The sequence below is a fragment of the Microtus pennsylvanicus genome, chromosome 2 (genome assembly GCF_037038515.1).
Source record: "Microtus pennsylvanicus isolate mMicPen1 chromosome 2, mMicPen1.hap1, whole genome shotgun sequence".
Classification (NCBI taxonomy): domain Eukaryota; kingdom Metazoa; phylum Chordata; class Mammalia; order Rodentia; family Cricetidae; genus Microtus; species Microtus pennsylvanicus.
In genome coordinates, this window is record NC_134580.1 from 130,681,217 (window position 1) to 130,703,303 (window position 22,087).

The following is a 22,087-nucleotide window of genomic DNA, read 5'->3' on the forward strand; positions in this document are numbered from 1 at the left end:
TTATACAATCAGCATAAAGGGAAGGAAGATTCAAATTAAAACAAGAATCATGGCGGTTCAGAGTAGGAAAATGGGCATATGTTGGGGATGTGATTCCATAATTACATTTATTCCACTGTTGCATGAAAAATAATTTGGAAGGTTTCCAGAAAGTGCAAGAACATGAATAAGTGGCTCTGGCAGCTGGAAGAAATTCTGGGCCAAGATTTTCTTAGAGCAGCTACCAAACACTTTGGTCAGACTCTGTGCTCAACAGAGTTATTGTCTTCTAGGTAAAGACTTCCATGGTACCAACGAGCAGACTCCAGTTCTGAAGTTGTTTTTTATTTGTTTGTCTTTGTTATTTGGTGACAGGGTCTCAAGTATCCCAGGTTGGCCTTAAACTCATAAAGCTGAGGATGATCTTGAACTGTTAACTCTCCTGCCTCCACCCTGCAAATGCTGGGACTATACATAGGCGTGTGCCACCACACCTGGTTCAATTTTGAATATTTTCTTTAAAATCCTTTGTTTTTGTTTTTGTTTTGTTTTAGGCCCAAGTAACTTCTTGACATTTGTAAATCTGGCATTCCAAGGGGTAAAACACAACAGGTTCTTATATAGTCAGTCTGGGGCTTCTACATTAAGAAAACTGTAATTTCTGAAAAAGTTTGTTTGTGTCAAGGTTATAATACAGATGCTTTTCATCTTTAAAGTGAGTTTATCAGACAGCACAATAAACACCAAAGACAGTACTATGCATACACAACAGCCTCTCAGAGGTCAGAGCTAAAGGCTTAAAGGAACCATTCAGAAGCTGGAGGAAACAGCCCGAAGGGGCTTAGTGATAGGAAGGTGATCGGGGTGAGAGGGAAAGCCAGGTACACACAATGTCCCATAACACAATCAATAACTACATTTATTAGTCAAGGAATACAAAGCCCTTATGCCTTTACGGGCCAGGCAGTCGAAAAGAAATTAGGCTGCATAAACCACTGCCCAACTACAGAGCAACAGACTATTTCTAAAGTGAATTAAACTCAGGTATTTGTTTAGACACCAATAGCAATTCAAATCCATTAAAGGCCAAATTCAGGCTGCAGGTTCCCAGACTGCAGAAAGGAGGCAATAAATGTTTGAAGGAATTTTGGAATCCACATAAGAGTTCAGATGTCTGAGGTAAGAGGGACCTACCTTCCTGCTCACAATGTCTTCTGAACATATTCACCAAGGACTAGAGACTACCTATCAGGCTCATGAGTGACAACTCTAGTATGCTAAGCAGTTTGTAATAAGTAACATCAAGTCTTGACATCATAATGAATATACTTTTGAAATATAAAAATGAAAGATAGATTAAAGGTTAGCCCTAAAATAGTATCATTTTTAATATACCAAAATGGAGGTGAGATTACTCAGGAGGAAGAAATAAAGCATTAATTCTTCTTTCCTCCCTGCTTCAGTTTTTGAAGACAGGGTTTCTCTGTGTCTCCTTGGCTGTCCTGGAACTTTTTTTTGTAGACCAGGCTGGCTGAATTAACTCTGTATGTCCATAGGAGAGGGCTTGTGAACCTTTGTCATTCTAGAATAAAGTTATAAGTCATTGTTTATGCCAAGAAAAAACAGACAGAGATATTGTGGTATCTGGGCTGGGAAGAATGATTTTAGATTTTTATAAACCTACATCCTTTAACATTTAAAAGAAAACATTCTATAATCAAAGAATGGGCTTCATTACTATTGGCACTATTCATTATAAGCTATTAAGCTGACAGTAGTTATATTGACATGCATTTTGTTACTTTTCATACACTGCTTATGTTTTAAAGAATCACAATAAAATTTTTATTAAAAAAGTCACCTTGTTTTAAATTCTAGTAGTAGTTCTCTGCTTTGAGAAAGTCTAAGGAAAAGAATTGTAGGCAAGCAGGATACAGTATAAAGTTCTCTATATTATAATATTTTATTCTGATGTCAACTAGAACTACAATGCTGATCAAAAAAAAGGTACTTTCTATTCAGTCTGATTTGAGGACTTAAAATGAAGCCAATTAAACAGGCATGCAAGAGTGAATTGACATGCATGTTTACAGAAGTTATACTTTAAGTATTTACTTAAATATCAATGCAGAGCTTACACATTACATTTCTGAAGCAGACTAGTTAGTAGGCAGAGCATTACTGTTTCCTTGAAGAGAAAGAAGGCGCATATGCAATGCAGAGTATGCAATTTTAGTTAATATTTTATTACCTGGTGGCCGGTTTGAAAATTCTGGCAGTTTAGGGCCTGTGTTGTCCAAGTTGATTCCTTGTTCTCCAGGTAATGACTGTTGATCAGCCTCCTCTAGACCAACTGGACGATTATCTGGGGTGCTAAAAGGTAAGTAGCACAAATCAAGTAAGTTGTATAAGGAATACTTACCTACAACTACAATGTGCTTATATGTTATTCTTATGATTTATATCTTTCTAGTCTGGACACTCAATGTTGACATGAGTAAACTGGCCATTTCATTAAGCCTTAAAATTCACTTAATCTTAGCACTGAATTTAGTGTTTCCCTCTAATTTCTGATACAATGTTTCATATAATGGTACACCCCTTAGGTATTTTAATGATTGATTGGGATTTTCTGAAGTGCTATTCCTGCAAAACAAGTATTCAGTGTGGCTACTAAATTAAAACCAGGTGCCAATGACTCAACATCTGTAACGTAACTGGTACAGATGGTGTTCAGAAGAAATACACAACTTTGTTGTGGCCACAACAAAGTTATTTACCTTTGCTTCAGAACAAACACTTGTAGACATAACCATTGGCATTAGGATTCTTTTTGTAACTTAGAATTTCAGTGGAAAGGGAAAAAAAAATGAAACCTTTCTTTTCTCCTACTAACATCCACATTTTCTACTTTGTTTTGTTTTTTTTCCAGACAGGGTTTTCCCTGTGTATTTGCTCTACAGAGACCAGGCTGGTTTCAAACTTACAGAGATCCATCTGCCTCTGCCTCCCGAGGTGCTATGGGACAATGGTCTTGTATCTTGTAAAGATTTGTCACTTGTATTGGTTTAATAAAATGCTGATTTGCCAGTAGCCAGGCAGGAAGTATAGGTGGGGCAACCAGAACAGAATTCTGGGAAGAGGAAAGGCTCAGTCTGCAGTTGTCACCCAGACACAGAGGGAGCAAGATGAGAATGCCTATCTGATAAAAGGTACCAAGCCATGTGGCTAACACAGATAAGAATTAATTTAAGATGTAAGAGTTAATAAGAAGCCTGAGCTAATAGGTCAACCGGTTTATAATTAATGTAGACCTCTGTGTGTTTCTTTGGAACTAAACAGCTGCAGGACTGGGCGGGACAGAAACCTCTGTCAACACTGAGTGCTGGGATTAAAGGTGTGTGCCACCACTGCCTGACTTAACATCCACATTTTTGAGAAATCATATCAATTACATTCTTCATTTGGTTTGTTTCTTATTCCCAGTTGTACCTTTCTTTCCTACCTTACCTTCCCTTTGATCTGATTACAGTCATCCATTCACTTTTAGATAGTATTTTGTTCCATTATACTCTAAATAGTTGTATAAATCAAATAAATTCCTTTAAAAAAAAAACACTAGAGATGTGGCTCAGAGATCACGAGCACTGGCTGTTTTTCCAGAGGATCCAGGTTCAATTTCCAGCACATTCATGGTGACTCACAACCATCTGTCACTCCAGATCCAGGAGACCATACACCCTTTTCTGGCCTCTTGTGGAACCAGACACACATACACTGGTGCATAGACATACACATATCCAAAATACCCATACACATAAAAAAAAAATAGAGGAGAAAACCCCCAAAACTGTGAGCATGTAACAGATCCTAAACATAATCACATCATTGCCACTTTGTTCCCTATGTAATTCCTTACTTCAAATCACAAATGAGGAGTTCCTGGTATCCTCACTTAAAAAAAAAATTACAGCTAAAACAAAGAAACGAAATCCACCAAATTCAATTATCTGCTTCAGTCCCCCTCTTATTATGGATGTAAAAACAGAAGCCATAATTGTATAAGACAGGTTTCACAGTAAACTAACAGTAGAACTGGAGGCAGGCTATCTTCCAATTAAGTCTATTGTCTCTTTTTCCTAGGAACCCCGATGGTGTACAAGGTCCTTTAAAAGGTATGTTCAGTGAACAGTAAAAATCTCTTAGGAGGCTGGTGACAAGAGTAATAATGTATACTTATGGCAAATAAATAACTGCAATTTATTTTTCAGCCTATTAGAGAGAAAAAATAACTATCACCATAAAAAAAATTAGTCAGACAGGTTGATAATAGCAGGAATTTAACTGAGGACCAGGTATTAAGAAAACGAGGTGGAACGTTTAAGTCTGAACTCATGAAAACATATGTTGCTAATACACAATGACTGGGTTTTAAGATTCAAGAAGTAGCAAGTTACTACAATAGGTTAAAACCAAAGAATGCTATAGGCTTGGCTAAAGGAGCTGGCTTCAGGTGAACAGTTGAGCTTATTTAAACAAAGCTCCTGTTTGAGTTCTCTCTCTCTGTCTCTGGTCTTTATGTCATCAGTCTTCCCCCTTATCTCTAAGGTCTATGTAGCCCACACAAGCCTCCTGTCTTTGCTTCCTCAGTGATAATAAGTTTAAGTCATCATATGTGGCCTAGCACTTTGTCTAAAACTGCTTCATGTTCGTTAGTCATCAGTCCCTGTCAATGTCTCTGAACTCCAGTTTTATGATTAAAGGCTGAAAATCCACCTTAGACAATATCCCTTCAGGAACATTTAGTCAAGAGTCAGAAACATAACTGAATATGTAGCTTTAGGATAAGAACTGTAACTATTAATTATCTTTCTTATTGTGGCTTATGAAAGAGCTCCTCTGGGGAACTTTTACTGTACGGAAAACTGATTTAACAGGGGCAATCATGTGTTTAAGCTTTTAGAGATAAGGAACTTTTAGAGAAAAGAAACTCATATAAATAAGTAAATGTTTCCTTCAATTGAGAGGTGGCAGAGTATCTCCATGAGCAGTTTTCCTTCATCAAACACATTTTGTCTCTCCAATTCCCCAAGAGCCAGGATAACCCTAAAGTCTGAGCTCTGTGGAATGGCAATGGGTAGCACTGATCACTTTTCAGGCTGAGGGGCACTACTCCCACTGAGATTGCTGAATTAAGAGATCTATGAGACAATTGGAAGGTATTGCTCTTGTGTGAATCCTTAAACAAATAAACTATAAAAGAAAAAAAGAAACAGAAAAAATGTGAACACTATTGGGAAACTATTAAGAAACAATTTTCAGGGGTGGTAGCGCACACCTTTAATCCCAGCACTCAGGAGGCAGAAGCAATAGGGTCTCTGAGTTTGAGCCCAGTCTGGTCTACAGATTGAGTTCTGGGACAGCCAGAGCTACAACAGAGAAAGCTTGTCTCAAAATAAACAAAACAAAACAAACAAACAAAAAAACCCAAATCAACAAAAAATTATTTTAGGCACACTAACATTATTTTGTGATTATATAAAAGAACCATATCATTTAAAGTGGCACTGACATATTTACAAAGCAAATTTACATATTTATAAAACAAAGAGAAAATGGAAAAGAGTACAGATGAATACAAGATAGACTATGAGCTGATAATTGCTAGACAATCCTACTGTACTCTCTTAAATTCAAATTTTTAGAGGACGAATTCTTGATTCTATTGCTACCATACCCTGTTAGGGCTAGAGTACTCTACCGCCAAAACTGGTTTATGTCCAGACCTTGTGCACGGTACACAGGCATTCTACTAAGCCATATCGCCAGTTATAATTTTAAATATCAATAAATGTCTACACAAAAACAAACGAGCAATATTTGATTATAACCTACTTTAGATCTTGTTGACAAGTTTTCTTCTTCCGAGGCGGTTTCTTCTTCTTCGGTTTATTTGCATTGGCATTATTTTGTTTATTGTTTACACCAAAATGGCCTGCAGAAATGTCACTTTGCAATAAGTTGACCAACAATGGGCTTGTTAATGTTACATCCTTATTGACTGGGAAGCCTGGATTTTGACCACAAGACATCTGATTTCCGTTGGGTGCACCACTGAATGGTGCATTGAAAGACATTCCATGGCCTGAGAAGTGGTTTCCCGAAGCACTGTTTCCCTGCATGGTCTGCACATGTTGGGGGACCATGTTGGTTTGTTGCATGCTAACATCAGGCATCATCTGAGACAAGTTGACATCATTATTTGCTGTAGTAGCAGGATCACCATGCTGCTGGGCCATGTGTGGGCTGGGCCCTGGTGGCCGCAGAACCTGCCCCTGAATTCCCATAACTTGAGGTGGACTATTGTTTACAGGCCCTTGCTGAGGCAGCATCTGTCCTGACATCTGTCCTGTAAATTGCACCATGTTTCCTTGCATGTTCGGAGTTGGTCCCCTCATTATCTGTGCTGGTCCCGGCATGACATTGGATTGGTTCTGAGTATTAAATTGCTGCTTATTCCCCTGCATCTGATTGGTCATTATTTGTTCTATCATTGGGTTCTGCTGGAGCAAAACTTGCCCCTGAGGCCCCATCATCTGGTTATGTGGTGCCATCATTTGTTGGCCCTGCTGGGGAAGCATCTGCTTGGGTGGGGTCATCCTTTGGGGTGAAGGCCCAAGATTCTGGTTCTGAGGGTTCACCATCATCTGGCCCTGTGGCATAAGCTGGGCCCTTGAAAGGATCATAGGGTTTTGAGGGTTCAAAGTTCCTTGTTGTTGGACCATTTGGCCCTGAGAGGGTACAATCTGTTGGTGCATGCCCATCAGCTGAGATGGTGGGCCCTGCTGAGGCTGGCCTTGCATGTTGCCCAGGGTCACCTGAGGAACCCCAGAGCTACCAGCAGGCTGGTTGTTTATGTTGCCATGAATTCCCATGGGGTTGGGTTGCATCATATTTGGTGGCCCATGAGACACCTGCATCTGGTTTTGAGGAGGACCAGCTCCTTGACCACCTTAAACAAAAACAAAGAACAAAAATTATCATGATTAAGATACCCAAATTGCCTTACTTAGTAAGACACCCATCATCCATGTATCTAATAACCAACACAAACGTACTGTGCTTGACACACTTTCTGTGAGTATTTTAGACTCTGGAGGTGTGGTACAGGATGGGGTAACTGTTTATGTTTTCTATGATCATACAGCAGGAGGAACATTATCTTTACTCTTATATAGTAACTCAAACATAACATTAGAAAATAAAGCTCACTTTAGGATTAAATCAAGTATTAGCACTGTTATAACAAGGCTTATAACTACCTATTGTGAATAAAATGAACAAATCATCATATCATGAGCTAGAAAATGAGCTCGATTGTGAGTAAATGAGGAAACGAAGAATGTACCAGTGTCCTTTAGAAAAAGATGGAATACTGTAAAGACATTTTAAAAATGCTTCTTGGGAAAATAATTATGCTTTTCAATCCTATACATATGAAATCTGGATGCTGCACTTTGAAGATAATATATAATATTTCCTAAGAGGGTTCTTCAACTTGAAGTGACCAAAAAATGACAAAATTTCTAATCTGAAAGCTGTAGACAAGAGGATGCTAAGAGTTTAGTGACCTTACTCTGTGGCAGTCCCTAATGGACCACAAGGGACATGTTCTAAGTTCTCTTTAAACCAAAGGTACTGTCTTGGTCTGTTACATTGTTTGTAGTTGGGCCCTTGGTATTTTCCTATACTACCTACTTTATCCCCACATCTTACTGTGGTGCTGGAGACTGAACCCAGGGCCGTCCATATACCTAGCACACATTCTATGAGAGCTACCTTCCCACTCTACCTCACCTGAGTCACCCTCAAGCTTACTGCTTGTTCTGCTGAGACAGGGCCTCACTATACAGCAGGCTGCTCTGAAACAATGTGATCCAACCTGTGTTTATGTGCACTACTATGTTTGGCTTAAAAAATTCTCAGCTGAGTATAGTGGCTCATGCTTGGAATCCTAGCACCTGGGGGGCTGAGGCAAGAGAACTGTCATAAATTCAAGGTGAGCCTAGGCTACATAGTGAGATCCTATCTCAAAACATCAAAAATAAAAACAATGAACCTAAAGGCCTCTTACATGCTGGGTAATAGCCGGGCGGTGGTGGCGCACGCCTTTAATCCCAGCACTAGGCAGAGGCAGGCGGATCTCTGTGAGTTCGAGACCAGCCTGGTCTACAAGAGCTAGTTCCAGGACAGGCTCCAAAACCACAGAGAAACCCTGTCTCGAAAAACCAGAAAAACCAAAAAAAAACCAAAACAAACATGCTGGGAAATAACTCTACTACTGAGTTATACATCAATTGAGCTCATGCAGTTTATTTTATCCCTGTCATTTTGATGTATGTTTGTATATGTGCATGGCAGCTATAGGTAGCTGCCACACTCACTCAGCTTTTATGTAGGTTCTTGGGACCCAAACTGTGGTTCTCAAGTTTCTACAGCAAGCTCTTTACCAAACAAATCATGTTCTATCTCTGTCATTCTATTTATTTATGTTTGTTTATTTATTTATTTTACTTTAAATAGGCACTATAAAGTGTCAGTCTAAGGAAGTTAGGAAGCTAGTCCATTCACACGATCACAAGTATTTCTGAATTTCAGGAAGGCTTTCTGAACCAGCCTCATAAATTCAAACTTGAACTCCACGACCATTGTATATGCCATATAAATGGCATATACAAGTATACAATCATTCAAGCAACAATTATTTATTGAGTATCCAATAAGTATGGGTACTTTCAGTGCTGATTTTGTATCAGTAAACAGGATAGGTAAGACCTTTACTCCTTTAGAGCATAGTTGGCAAGAGACAAAATATAAAAAAAATAATTTTTCAGTAAATAATAAAAGTTAAGGGGCTGGAGAAATGGCTCAGCGGTTAAGAGCATTGCCTGCTCTTCCAAAGGTCCTGAATTCAATTCCCGATAACCACATGGTGGCTCACAACCATCTGTAAAGAGGTCTGGTGCCCTCTTCTGGCCTACAGATATGCACACAGACAGAATATTGTATACATAATAAATAAATAAATGTTTAAAAAATAATAAAAGTTAACATAAAAATAAAACAGGATAACAGACTAGAATGACAAACAAGAAGATGTTGCTTTAGAAAGACTAAATGGAGAAAACAAAATGGTAGGTACAAATGGAAGTCTTCATTTAAAAAGATAAACAGTTGTGCCAAGGTGGAAAAAATTATAAGCTAAAAAAAAAATCATTTTTATTTTATGTGTACAGGGTGTTTTGCCTATATATATGTTTATACACTACATTTATGCTTGGTGCCTTGGAGGCCAGAAGAGGGATTCAGATTCCCTGAAATTGTGGTGAGCCACCATGCAAATGCTGGGAAGCAACCCCAGTTCTCTGGAAGAGAACCCAGTGCTCTTAACCACTGAGCCATCTCTTCAGTCACAAGAATTATGAATTTTATACATTTTTAAACCTCCTATAAAACATTAACTCACATAACTCAGAAATGCAGTTTTATATTAGAAGATAGAAAAAAAATCAAATAGTTTGTCCAATTCTTCTCTCATCCTTCAAGAGACAGTATGAACTTTTTAATTATTAAGTCAAAAATTTTTCCCATTCTTTTTTCTCTTTTGAGACACGGTCTCTCTATATAGTCCTGGCTATATTGGAACTATATTGGCCAGGCTCGCCTCAAACTCAAGAGATCCTTCCACCTCTGCCTCATGAGCATTAAGATCAAAGGCGTGTGCCACCATGCCAAGCCTCACACTTTTTAATTTTTAAAAAATTTTTATTTATGTATATGTATCTGTGTGAATGCAAGCCACATGTGTATGGGTGCCCATGGAGTCAGAGGAGGGTGCCAGAGCTCTTGGAGTCATAAGTACAGGAGGTATGAGTGATGGACACAGAGACTGAGAACTACGTGGAGGTTCTCTGGGAGAATAGAAAACCTTTGTAAACACGAAGTCATCACTCTAGTCCCTCATTCTTATTTCTTGAAAAAATAAACTTTTATCTATTTATTTGTTATTGTTATATGTGTATCTGATGTGTAATGTGAGTATGCGCATTTATGCCCATTGGCAAGGAAGGCTACAACCTGCTGAGACATCTTGCAGGCCCTAGAATTTTTTTCATTCTTTAAGCAATTTACAATGAAAGTTGGTGTTCAGAAAAATTTAAGGTAACTTAGTCCAAACTACTTCAATGAGAAGGGGCAAAAAATTTCTTAGTTCCTAAGCAATCAGAAGAAACTCAGAAACATGAAATTTGGGCTTACAAAACTGCTTCAATGAGTACTTATTAGCTAATCCACTGTATGTTACCTCTCTCCAAACTTTCTTTTTTTCCTTTCTCTCTCTCTCTTTCATCTTTATTTTGTTTACAGTGTTCTGTCTGCATGTATGCATGCAGGCCAAGAGGGCACCAGCTTTCATTACAGATGGTTGTGAGCCACCATGTGGTTGCTGGGAATTGAACTCAGGACCTCTGGAAGAGCAATCACTGCTCTTAACCTTTGAGCCATCTCTCCAGCTCTCTCCAAACTTTCTTATGTATACTATACTTTTAGTATTAACTGAATTGGAGAAGTACCATAATGCATACCAGAATTCAGATATTCAGCATAAATGAAGATAATATGTACTATCCAGAGATTTTAAAAGTTGTAGATATTCACTGGGTGGTGGCAGCGCATGCCTTTAATCCCAGCACTAGGGAAGCAGAGGCAGGCAGATCTCTGTGAGTTCGAGACCAGCCTGTTCTACAAGAGCTAGTTCCAGGACAGTCTCCAAAGCTACAGAGAAATCCTGTCTCAAAACAAAACCACCACCAACAACAACAACAAAAAAAAAAACCCCAAAAAGTTGTAGATATTCAAACATGCCAAATACTCATATAACTATGAATTTATGGTTTCCTTTCCCAGAAATACCCTTTACCTGAGCAAGTTCTAATTCAGTGGTCAGCAAATCAGGCCTATGGTTGTTTTGAAAACAGGCAAGGATTTGGAACACTGTTGTCCTCACTAAGTAGAGTTGAATAACTGCATTACAGGCTGAATGACCTAAGCTATTTACTATTTAGCCCTTTACAGAAAGAAAAGTGAAGCACGAATAATAAAAACCAAGGCTCTGGGCTCAATCTACAGTTGTCCAGCCTTGGTAGAGGTAAGACTTTTCTAGAGGCTGGCTGTTTTGCTTTTCTGATCTTTAGCTTGAACCCCAATATCTGTCTCTCGGTTTTTATTACTCGTGCTACAGAAAAGTGTGCGTGTGTGTATATGTGTTCATACATGTGTATGACTCCTGCTCTAACTGAAGTTTTACTTTCTTTCCTAAGGTGTTTCCTGGTTCTTGAAAAAAAAAATAACTTATTTTCCATATTTCCTAAAGATTATCTATATGTGAGAAATTAAAGAACTTGTTCATTTGTATATCTCTATGGTCTATCAAGGTATTTAGCACATCATCAATGCGCAATAAACATAACTAATTAAATCAAAGTACACACACCTGCATGCTGGACATTTTGATTTGCTTGCAGTTGAAGGGCTCCTGAATTCCCAGGGGTGGTTGCTGTGGTGGAAGGCACCTGACCTTGCATAAAGTTCGGATTGGCCTGTCCTGCTGAGAAGCCAGGTGGGAGGCGTTTAGGCATTCCTTAATAGAAAACAATGAGTAAGGCAAGTTACCTAGCAAATTTATACTCTTGTTGAGATATGGAATGAATAAGGAAGGATGAGCTGCATGAAGTTTCCACTGGCTTAGCTCTTTCTGTCACACTGGTAGGATCTTTAATAATAAGGTTGGGAAAGATGGTTAAAAAAATCAATACAATCCCTTACATGAGCACTGTCAAAATGAAAAAGAAATACTAAAAAATTTACACTTAGAACATGCCAAGGAAAAGATGGCAATCTGCTCTCTACATGTGATCTAAGGCCATACCATAGCAAGGTTTGAGGGCTCACTTCTCTGTAATACTATGGACTCCCAACATTTATATAACACAGGCACCAAAGGAATATGCTAAATTCTCTCATGTTCAAACAAACGGATATGAAATACTATAAAAGAAAGAGTTGTGTCCTGATTAAGGATAGATGGGTGATTTTTTCCCCCTCTTTGAGGAAAATGGATGATAATCTTTGCAGAAAAATCTCCCTCCCCCACCAGTGTTGTGCTTATCTCTTTGGAAGAGACGAGTTCACAGGAGCTTCAAAGTGAGGCTGTATTAAACTTATGCCTTTCTCTTGTAAGATCTGCTGTGATTCTGATAGCTATGGTACCAAAAATTATGCTCTAATGTAATCTTACTCAAGTTTACATCCTTTTGGAAGGCCTAGTTTCAGAAAACAAGTTTGCAATAAAGAGAATCTCAGATACACTCGTGTGCATACCGCAGGTCTTGATGTGGTCAGACCACCTAGGCGAGCATAGCAACTGCTCTAAGAAAGCAACAATACCTAAAGTTCTCTTAAAATTTGTTTATTAGGGCCAAATTTTCAATGCCCTGAAAAACTCTTTGTAGACAAATATGCATTTGTCCTTCCATTAGCAGCAACAAGCCCCCATTTACATGCTTTCATTGTAATTAAGTCAGTAATCATATCTGTAGAAGGGACTACCCAGATTCTACTGATCTAGGGCTAGATGCCCGGAATAGTGAAGTTTGAAGGAGAAACATTCTTACATTTTCTAAAAATGTCTTAGAATTAAAATATTAGAGCCTGTATTTCATCAAAATCAATTAAAAGAGAGCGAAAGGACTGATGAGCAACTTAATTTCACCAGAAATCATGGGAGCATGCCTTTGCTATGTTGCATTGAAGATGCAGGGGTTTTTTTCTGGGTAGGCAATGGGTGTCTTTTGGTGGGGGATATTCTTATTAAATGAGTTTTACTGACACTCTCTATGCCTTACTGAAAAGCTCCAAGCACAGTCATGTGCACTAGATCAATGATTAATAAGAATAAATAATAAACATGGAGATGGATAAGTTTTACTGTAATCGTTTTACCTCTCACACATTAAGTTCCATTGCTTTTTCTTCATACAAGAGGCACCTTACAAAATAAATAAATAAATCTCCTTTAGGTATAACTAGTGGAATTCCCTCTCTAAGGAGTAGGCATTGGCATTATAAAACTATAAAAGTAAAGATTTTTGAACTTAGTCCCCTTTAATACTTTAATCAAGTTTAACAAATACCATGCTTACTATTTTACTAACTAGGATTATCAAAATTGATAAGTAGAAGGGCATTTTCCCCAATAAAACCCTGTACTTTTCATCTTTGTTCAACTGTATAATCTTAATCCTTCAACAAATGAGAAGTTTAAATTATTAATAAAATACATGTTTGGTCTGGACATTTTAATTTACTAGTACAAGATTAATCAAAAATAATTTGAAACAAAACATCTCTATTTTGACTTTTACCTTCATTTTTATCCAGAGAGCTAGCTTATATTTAACCAGTAAGATGTTACATAGTAATCAAGACAAAAATACATTAAGTTAACTAAATTATATATCAACTGTCATCACCATATCACAAAACCAAATGATTATATCCTCATTTTACTCCTACCATTAACACTAAAACCTGACATTCTTCTCAAATTTCCAGTAAATTTACCAACACAAGTAGCGTTAGTGTTCCTCACCTCCTAGGCCTGGGTGTAAACTCTGTGGCCCCTGGTTTGGTGGCTGCTGCTGCATCACCATGAAGTTAGGTGGCACATTTCCCTGTTGAACCATAGGATTCCGACCTGGAGAGCTGACAGGCTGCTGAAATCCCTGGGGAAGTGGGTTATTTTGAGGTGGCCTTGGTCCCATCTGCTGCTGAGTTTGGTTAACCGTTGGGGAGGATGCAGGGGATCCCTGCTGGAAGGAGGAGGGTGAGGAGGCAGGAGACTTGTTGGTGAGGTGGGGTTGTTGCAGGGGGGTTGGGACCCTGGAGGGCCCTCCCTGCAAGCTCTTCATCTGAGGAGCTGTGAACTGGCCTGGGTTGCTCATTTGAGGAAAGTTTGTATGGGCTTGTGAGGCTTGCTGGCTGCCAAAGGGATAAGGAGGGGGAGGGTGAGAAGGTGTCTGTACCGTGGCTAAGGAAGGTCTTGCCTGAAGCTGTTGTTGCATTGGGCTAGGCAAGGGAGCCTTCTTCCACCCTTGGTTTGCAGTCATTGTGCCCAGAGAGCCCTGGGCTGGCGGAGGCTGTAGGGCTCCTGAAGGCAGCTGGTTCCAGCCTGGAGGAACAGGCACCTGAGTTGGAGCAGTAAACTGTGGACGAATCCCCTGTGGCTGTTGCTGCTGATGTTGCTGTGGAGGTCTTGTCTGCAACTGTTGCTGCTGTTGCTGCTGCTGCTGTTGCTGTTGCTGCTGTTGCTGCTGTTGCTGCTGCTGCTGCTGCTGCTGCTGCAGCTGGGGAAAATTAGCTGGGTTCATTTGTCTGTTCACAGGAACAGGCTGCATTGGGTGATGTGCTGGAGGTAAAGATCCTGAGGGATGACTCTGCTGCTGTATATGAAGTCCAGAGAGAAGTGGATCCATTGCATCTGTTTAAAGATAGTGAATAATAATTAATCTACTGCAACCCATCAAAACACACTGGGTTAGATCTGCTGGTACCATTGATATCACCATGCTCTTGAGTATCTTCTAAGAGCAGCATACCAACAGATATAAAGATGAATCCTGTCTTAAAGACAGCTTATGGCCCATTGGTGGTGAGGCACCCTAAACATAAAATATAGACAACAAGATTTTCAAAATTGTATTTCTGGCCAATTACTGTTAAAGGAAAATAAAATAGTTAACTAGGTTTGGGAAATGCTAGATTTAATGATTTCAGACAAGTTTCTTCTTTACTGGAGGAAGCTTAGTGCTGCCAACATGCTAACTTACGAAACATTTACCAAATTCATATGCCTTCAAAATTCTGTCATATTTATTTTTTTGTCATGATATTTCTTATAGAATTAAGCATGTCAAGGTATTTGTGGTGGTTTGAATGAGAATGGCCCCCAAGGCTCTCAAAGGGAGTGGCACAATTAGGAGGCATGGCCTTGTTGGAGGAAAGGTGTCACTGGGGGGTGGATTTTGAGGTTTCAAGTGTTCAAGACAGGCCCAGTGTTACTCTTTCTTCCTGCTGCCTGCTGATTCAGATGTAAAACTCTCAGCTACTTCTCTAGCACCAAGTCTACTTCTTATGATGACAAAGGACTAAACCTTTAAACCTGTAAGCAAGCCCCAACTAAATGTTTTCCTTTATAGGAGTTGCTGTGGTCATAGTGTCTCTTCAGAGTAATAGAAACCCCAACTAAGACAGCATACTTCTTGAGAATATTAGGACATAGCTGGTAAGAAAATAAGAAGAAAATCGGAGAAGAAATGTTTAGCTGTGAAATTCATAGTAGATTTTGTAAGGAAGGTAAACACTGGAACTAAGTAGTTAGAAGTTAAACATCAGTGACTAAATCTCAATTGTATCTGTAAGTAGTTCCCCCCTCTCTTTAATTCTCAATGAGTGGAAGTCACACTACCTGAATGAGAAGCAGGGCGAGGAGTCCTGGGCTGCAGTTCTGGACTGGGGCCTGGTGCCATCATGGAAGATGACATGTTCCCACCCTGGGGCATCATAACAGTGGCAGGGCTCGTCATCCTTATTAATCCTAGGAAAAAAAGTACCTAGAATAACATACTGAAGCTGGCAAATTTGTGTGAGTGTGGTGTTTGTTTTTTGAGATGAGATCTTACTCTAATGACCAGAATGGTCTGCAACTCATGGTAATTGTTTCTGTAAGGGCTGAGATTACAGGTGAGACACCACACTCATCTTACAATTTTTAATGACATAGTTTAGAAATTCTAAAAGATACAAAAACTTTCTTTTAATAACTATTTTTAGATAGAAAAATTTTGCCTATGAATGTTTGGCCTGCATGTACATGTACGTGCATCACACACATGCCTGGTGTTTGTGGAAACCAGAAGACCTGCTGAATCTCCTGGAAGTAGGGTTACAGATGTTTGTGAGACAGGGTCTCTTATATAGCATTGGCTAGCCTAGAACTTGCTATATAGATCAGGTTGGCCTCAAACTCATAAAGATCCACCCGCTTGCCTTCTGAGGACTAGGATTAAAGGCATGCACCACACCTAGTCCTTTTTCTCAATTCTTAAGTCAAACTATTAGCTCATTAATTTCCACTGATGTTTACCACTAATACCTGAGAGCTTTCCTTCCAACATTTATAATAGACATATTTCACAAAATTTGATAGATATATAATATCCCCACTCTAAAATCTAAACACTTATCAATTTCCATCTGATTACCCTTTCAAAACATAAGGCATTTAGAATATAGGGTAGAAGAAATCCTGCTAGAGAAAGAAACCTTACATTTCCTCTGAAACAATATTAAGTAACTTTAGAATTATGTATCTAGAATGTCTTATCAATAAATCTTGGCACTACTTCTCTTAGCAATTAAACCTAAATTTAAAGCCCTTTTTTCTTTCATGCTCTTAGCAAATCTCAAAATTTTGGGGTATACCATAGTAATCATTTAATCAAAGGTTTCATTCTTGGCTGGTAGGTATTTGGGGCCAATGATTGTTTTCTGTGAGTAGCTGTGTAGTAGGGTTTCTCTGTAGCTTTGGGGCCTGTCCAGGAACTAGCTCTTGTAGACCAGGCTGGCCTTGAACTCACAGAGATCCGCCTGCCTCTGCCACCAAAGTGTGTGCCACCACTGCCCAGATTTTCTCTACTTAATTTAACTTACTACAAAACTTCATTTGCATACATTAAGGTCCAATAGACAGGTGAGAAAAGAAATTTTAAAATATAGCTGGTATAAAGAAATACGTGGAGGTTAAAATATCATAGTAACTATAGGTCATCACTAACTAATTAGCCTGATACTTTGTGTTGTAAATGATCACAACCAGTATCTTCCATTAAATACCAATTTAACCTAAATCCATTTGCTTCAAGGTTTTCTATGTGGTAATGAACTCATAGCACTGTAACACTAGCCAGATACTAGTGTTGGAATCATCATGCTGGCCTGAGTTTAACAAGTGTCTTGACAATTCAAGACTTGATGGGATCTCTAACACTGTTTCCAGGATATAACTGAAGATGTATACGGTCACCTAAGACCAGAAAGTATTAGTGCCCATAGGCAGAAGTTGAGATTAGAACCCAGATTCCCTGGTGTTTGTGTCAAGTTTACTTATTTCTTCACTCTAAGGACAAGTACAGTGGCTAGGTTTTTCCTACTGTACTTCTGACCTTCATTCTTTTAGAATTGGTAATGGTACCACTATGACTTGTTTTTTTTTAATTTTTGTATTTTGAGATAGGGTTTCTCTATGTAGTCTTAGCTGTCCTGGAACTCACTCTGTAGACCAGGCTGGCCTTAAACTCACAGAGGTCTGCCTGCCTTTGCCTCCCTGAGTGCTGGGATTAAAGGCATGCGCCACCACCACCCAGTCACCTATTATCAAGTTGCCTTAACACTTGCTCAGAGCTGTATAGGGGACCAGGTCTACATAAGTCACCAGGTTAGACATGCACATGAATGATATGATACTTCACATCAGTCCAACAGTAGACTTTGACATATGTATAAAACAGTGAGGGCTGTTCAACAACAGTGATGGAGTTCAACAACAGAGAACTTGTCTATGCATGTATGAGGAAGTTAAGGAACAGGTAGGTACCTGCTTTATGAGAGTGCTCACCATCAAGCATAAGCTCCAATGATTACAGGTCTTATTTTATTTTAAAAATAAAGATGAAATATACATACTATATTTCAGGGAAATAAAACATATACTATAGTTCAGTGAAATACAGTAAATAGTTTGAGGTAAACATAAAATGTACAGGCAGTATAAAAACCCAATTCCAATTCTATGCAAGTTCTGTTTTTTTAGTTTTGGTGGAGTCTCTCTAGATAGCCCTGGCTGTCCTAAAACCCACTATGTAGACCAGGCTGGCCTCAAACTCACAGAAATCTGCCTATCTTTGCTTCTCAAGTGCTAGAATTAAAGGCAGGCACCACTTTGCCTGGTTATGCCAAATTTTTGCTTATAGTTCAGAACAGCAGTATATAAGTGGGAGTTCCTCTACCTTTCTGCATTAAAAAAAGATGTACTTTATGTGTATGAATGTTTTGTCTGTGTATATGTCTGTACACCAAGTGTGTGCCCAGTGCCTATGGAGGTCATAAGAAGGTATGATTCCCTGAAACTGGGGTTACAGACAACTGTGAGCACTGTGTGTGGTTACTGAGAAACAAACCCAGTACCTCTGCAAGAACAAGTGCTCTTAACCACTGAGCCATCCCTCAGCTCCTCCTGCTGCATCTCTTTCAAACAACACTATGGTCGTCAGGGATGGAGCAACTGACTGCATACAGTTTCTTCAACCACGCAGCTGTGACTTTCTGTTTTATCTGAATAGACTCCTGAAGCTTCAAAGGTTTCAAAGCCAACAGTGCATTAAAAAGACCACTGACCTGAGAGCGAGAATATCTGGAATATTAGCCCACTGCTACTTGACCTGGGACAAATCGCTTCCTTTCCACAAATCCCACAATTTCCCAGCTTTTAAAAGTAAGAGCCAACTCAATTCTAATGTCTTGTGAATCATGGAATGTTGACTTTCATCTCTGAAGGAGAAATTTCAGGATTACTAGAAAAGGAAACAAACCATTTGTATCTCTTTTTAAATTCTTCCCTCCCCCTTTGTGATCATTCTACCTTAGCCTCTTGCACAGGCATGTCCACCACTTCCAGCCAACTTCCTCAAATTCTAAATACATAAAAACACATTATCCCACAGACATGAAGATTTCACATGAGACAAAGGAACTCTGCTTACATATTCTCAGACTCAGAGAAAGTACAAGGTGGAAAGTCACATCCTCTACTATATTATAAACATTTTGAGGGTAGAAAATGTCTTACTTGGTTCCATTTCGAATATTTAGCATAGATCCTGTCATACCTTAGGTACTTAATAAATGTTTACTCCATGACTCAGTGTTCATCAGATTTTAAGCCAAATACTGTAAAGACCTTAGCCTTGCTTTGTTATTGTAACCTTCCTGAGAGTAGTTCCTGTCTTAATTTTCTGACTGAGTAAATAAAAGTAGGTATGCTATACACCCCATTGAGATGGCAAGACTTACACCTTAAGAAATCAAGTCGATGCCTGGTGGTGGAGGCACATACCTGTAATCCCTGTACTTGGGAGGCAGAACGAGGAGGATCTCTGTAAATTCAAAGCCTAAAGAAGGAAACTGGTAAAGTGTCCCACAAATGAGTAGGAGGCCTCACCTGGACCACTTGCCATGGGAAATCCTGCCTCCATCCTAACCGAGTTTCCAGACGCCATGGGTCCATTCATTCTCACATCCTGGCTTCGGTTCTGACCCAAAGCCAGGTTGATAGCACCTTCCCCTGAAAATGACAGTAAAGTTATGAAATGTAAGTAGTCATAGTAAAATACATATCTTGCTTAAAGACAGTTACAGAAGAACTACTTTTTTTCTGTTTTTGAAGAATTAATATTAAGTTTACCACTACAAAAAAGGATAGCTCAGTATTAGAACCCTGACCCTAACTGCTCATTATATAGCCCATTATATAGCTCATTATATACTGGCTCTAAATTCAAGACTTCCCAACCTCTATCTCCAGAATGTTGGAATTACAGGAAACTAAAATCCTAGCCTATGCAGATCGTTCCATCTGAGCAAGCCCAAGGAGAGCATAATCAGTTCTTACATCATTAATGAAGTTGCTCAGTGTCAGAGGGCTTCAATTTCAAAAAATCAATGGATATTGATTTTTCAACTGGACCACAAATTGTGTGTGGGCAGGGGAAGGATGACAGGAAGGAAAGGGAGTGAAAGAAACTGTCAGAAACTCAAAATTCTTCATTTCCTTCTGGGAGTTTATAATCAGAAGATAAGAAGTTCAATGAAGATAGGAAGTTCAATGGAGAGAGACGGCAAGGTAGTATGGGATCACTGTTACATTTGGGTGTAGAGACAGTAGAACTTGTGATAAACAGCACAGATTTTCTTTCAATAACCACAATGTAAGAAGGTTTCCAGGTATTGAGACTGTAACTCAGTTGGCAGAGTACTTGCCTGGCATGTACAAAGCCCTGGGTTCTGTTACCAGCACTGCAAAAACCTAGAGTGGTAGAACATGCCTCTTATTCCAGCCCCCCAGAGGTGGAGGGAGGAAGACTGTTGGAGCCTATGGTAATACAAGATCCTATTTCAAAAACAAAACATCGAACAACAAAATGATCCCTACAGGTTTGTGGTAGAGATGTCATCTAATGACAAGGACAGGAAGTTTCTTCTACCTCCGTGACACAAAGTAAGACCAGCATGTGAATAGGTTTTCAATGGGCAATGCTGGGTATTGAATCCAGGGTCTTCTACATGGTAAGCATGTGTTCTACCTATGCATTACATCTTTTGTACTGGTGTGCGCGCACGCGCATGTCAGTGTGTGTGTGCGTGTCTGTGCGTGTGTGTGTGTGAGGGAGAGAGAGAGAGAGAGAGAGAGAGAGAGAGAGAGAGAGAGAGATAAAGAGAGAGAGAGAGAGAGGAGCGCGTAAGTGCGCGAGCGAGCTGGGTGGTGGTGGTGCACGCCTTTGATCCCAGCACTTGGGAAGCAGGGCTAGGCAGATCTCTGTGAGTTCAAGGCCAGCCTGGTCTACAGAGTGATTTCCAGGAAAGCCAGGGCTACACTGAGAAATCCTGTTTCAAAAAAAAAAAAAACAAAAGCAAAATAAATAAATAAACAAGAGTTTGTGAGTCTTTTGCCTACATGCATATATGTGTACCATATTTATACAGTACCAAAAGAAGTCAAAAGAGAGTATTGGATCCCCGGAACTGAAGTTATAGATGGTTTTTTTAAAAATATTTATTTATTTATTATGTATGCAATATTCTGTGTGTATGCCTGCAGGCCAGAAGAGGGCACCAGACCCCATTACAGATGATTGTGAGCCATCATGTGGTTGCTGGGAATTGAACTCAGGACCTTTGGAAGAGCAGACAATGCTTTTATCCTCTGAGCCATCTCTCTAGCCCTGAAGTTATAGATGGTTGTGAGCCACTATGTGGGTGCTGGGAACCGAAGCCAGGGCTTCTGCAAGAGCAGCAAGTGTTCTTATCTGCTAAATCAGCTCAATATTTTCTCTCTTTGAGTTTCACCTAGTAGGCAATAATATCAATAGGATTGTTTCAATTAAACAGATTCTAAGGAAACCAAAATCTTACTAGGCCTAATGGGAAACAGCTGCTGAAACAAGTTTCCAAGTGCTTCTTGCACTTAATCCACAATTTTGACCAATATAGGATATTCCATAGAAGACATTTTCACCTTGTGGACAGTTAAAATAAGCTCACCTATCACCGGGGATTTGAACAACTGTATTCCCCAACTTCTTTCATAGCTTAGGATCTTGGTACCAGTCTGAAGATAAAGCAAGAAGCTAATAAGAAGATACTTTCCTCTGTCCTGTCACTGAGCTTTCTGTGTAAAGTTTAACTAGGGGACTAACAACATCCTACCAATAAAGGAACAATCATTAGAGGCTGTAAAATACTCAGACTTATTTATAGGAATCAGGAGTGAAAAATCAAAGAAAACATGGGATTTGGAGGTCTCACCACTGGAAAGGAACTATTAATATACTAAATTTATTAAGATAGTTTAAGTAGAAGCATTTTTTTCCTTTTTTTTTTTTGGGTGGGAGGTGTCTTTATTTCTTTATTTAAAAACAAGACCTTGGGCTGGAGAGATGGCTCAGAGGTTAAGAGCACTGGCTGCTTTTCCAGAGGTCCTGAGTTCAATTACCAGCACCCACAATGTGAGTCACAATCATTTATGAGATCTGGTGCCCTCTTCTGGCCTGCAGGCATACATGCAGGCAGAACACTGTAATACATAATAAATAAACAAATCTTTAAAAAAAAAGACAGGATTTTACTCTGTAGCCTTAATATTTGTAGCAATCCTACT

At 39.2% G+C, this 22,087-nt stretch overlaps 1 protein-coding gene across 6 annotated transcripts in view; it reads right to left on the reverse strand.

Annotated features, from left to right (window-relative positions):
• Ncoa6 (nuclear receptor coactivator 6) overlaps nucleotides 1-22,087 on the reverse strand; it is an 87,278-nt gene that overhangs the window by 24,145 nt on the left and 41,046 nt on the right. For 4 of the 6 annotated variants that reach the window (XM_075962663.1, XM_075962664.1, XM_075962665.1 and 1 more), the window contains 6 exons: nucleotides 19,373-19,495; nucleotides 15,563-15,691; nucleotides 13,688-14,575; nucleotides 11,531-11,677; nucleotides 5,875-6,991; nucleotides 2,231-2,352 (listed from right to left, as the gene is read on the reverse strand). In XM_075962663.1, the coding sequence (XP_075818778.1) occupies nucleotides 2,231-2,352; nucleotides 5,875-6,991; nucleotides 11,531-11,677; nucleotides 13,688-14,575; nucleotides 15,563-15,691; nucleotides 19,373-19,495 (2,526 nt within the window). The remainder of the gene's footprint in view (nucleotides 1-2,230; nucleotides 2,353-5,874; nucleotides 6,992-11,530; nucleotides 11,678-13,687; nucleotides 14,576-15,562; nucleotides 15,692-19,372; nucleotides 19,496-22,087) is intronic. The other 2 variants (XM_075962667.1, XM_075962666.1) reach the window with 2 other exon arrangements.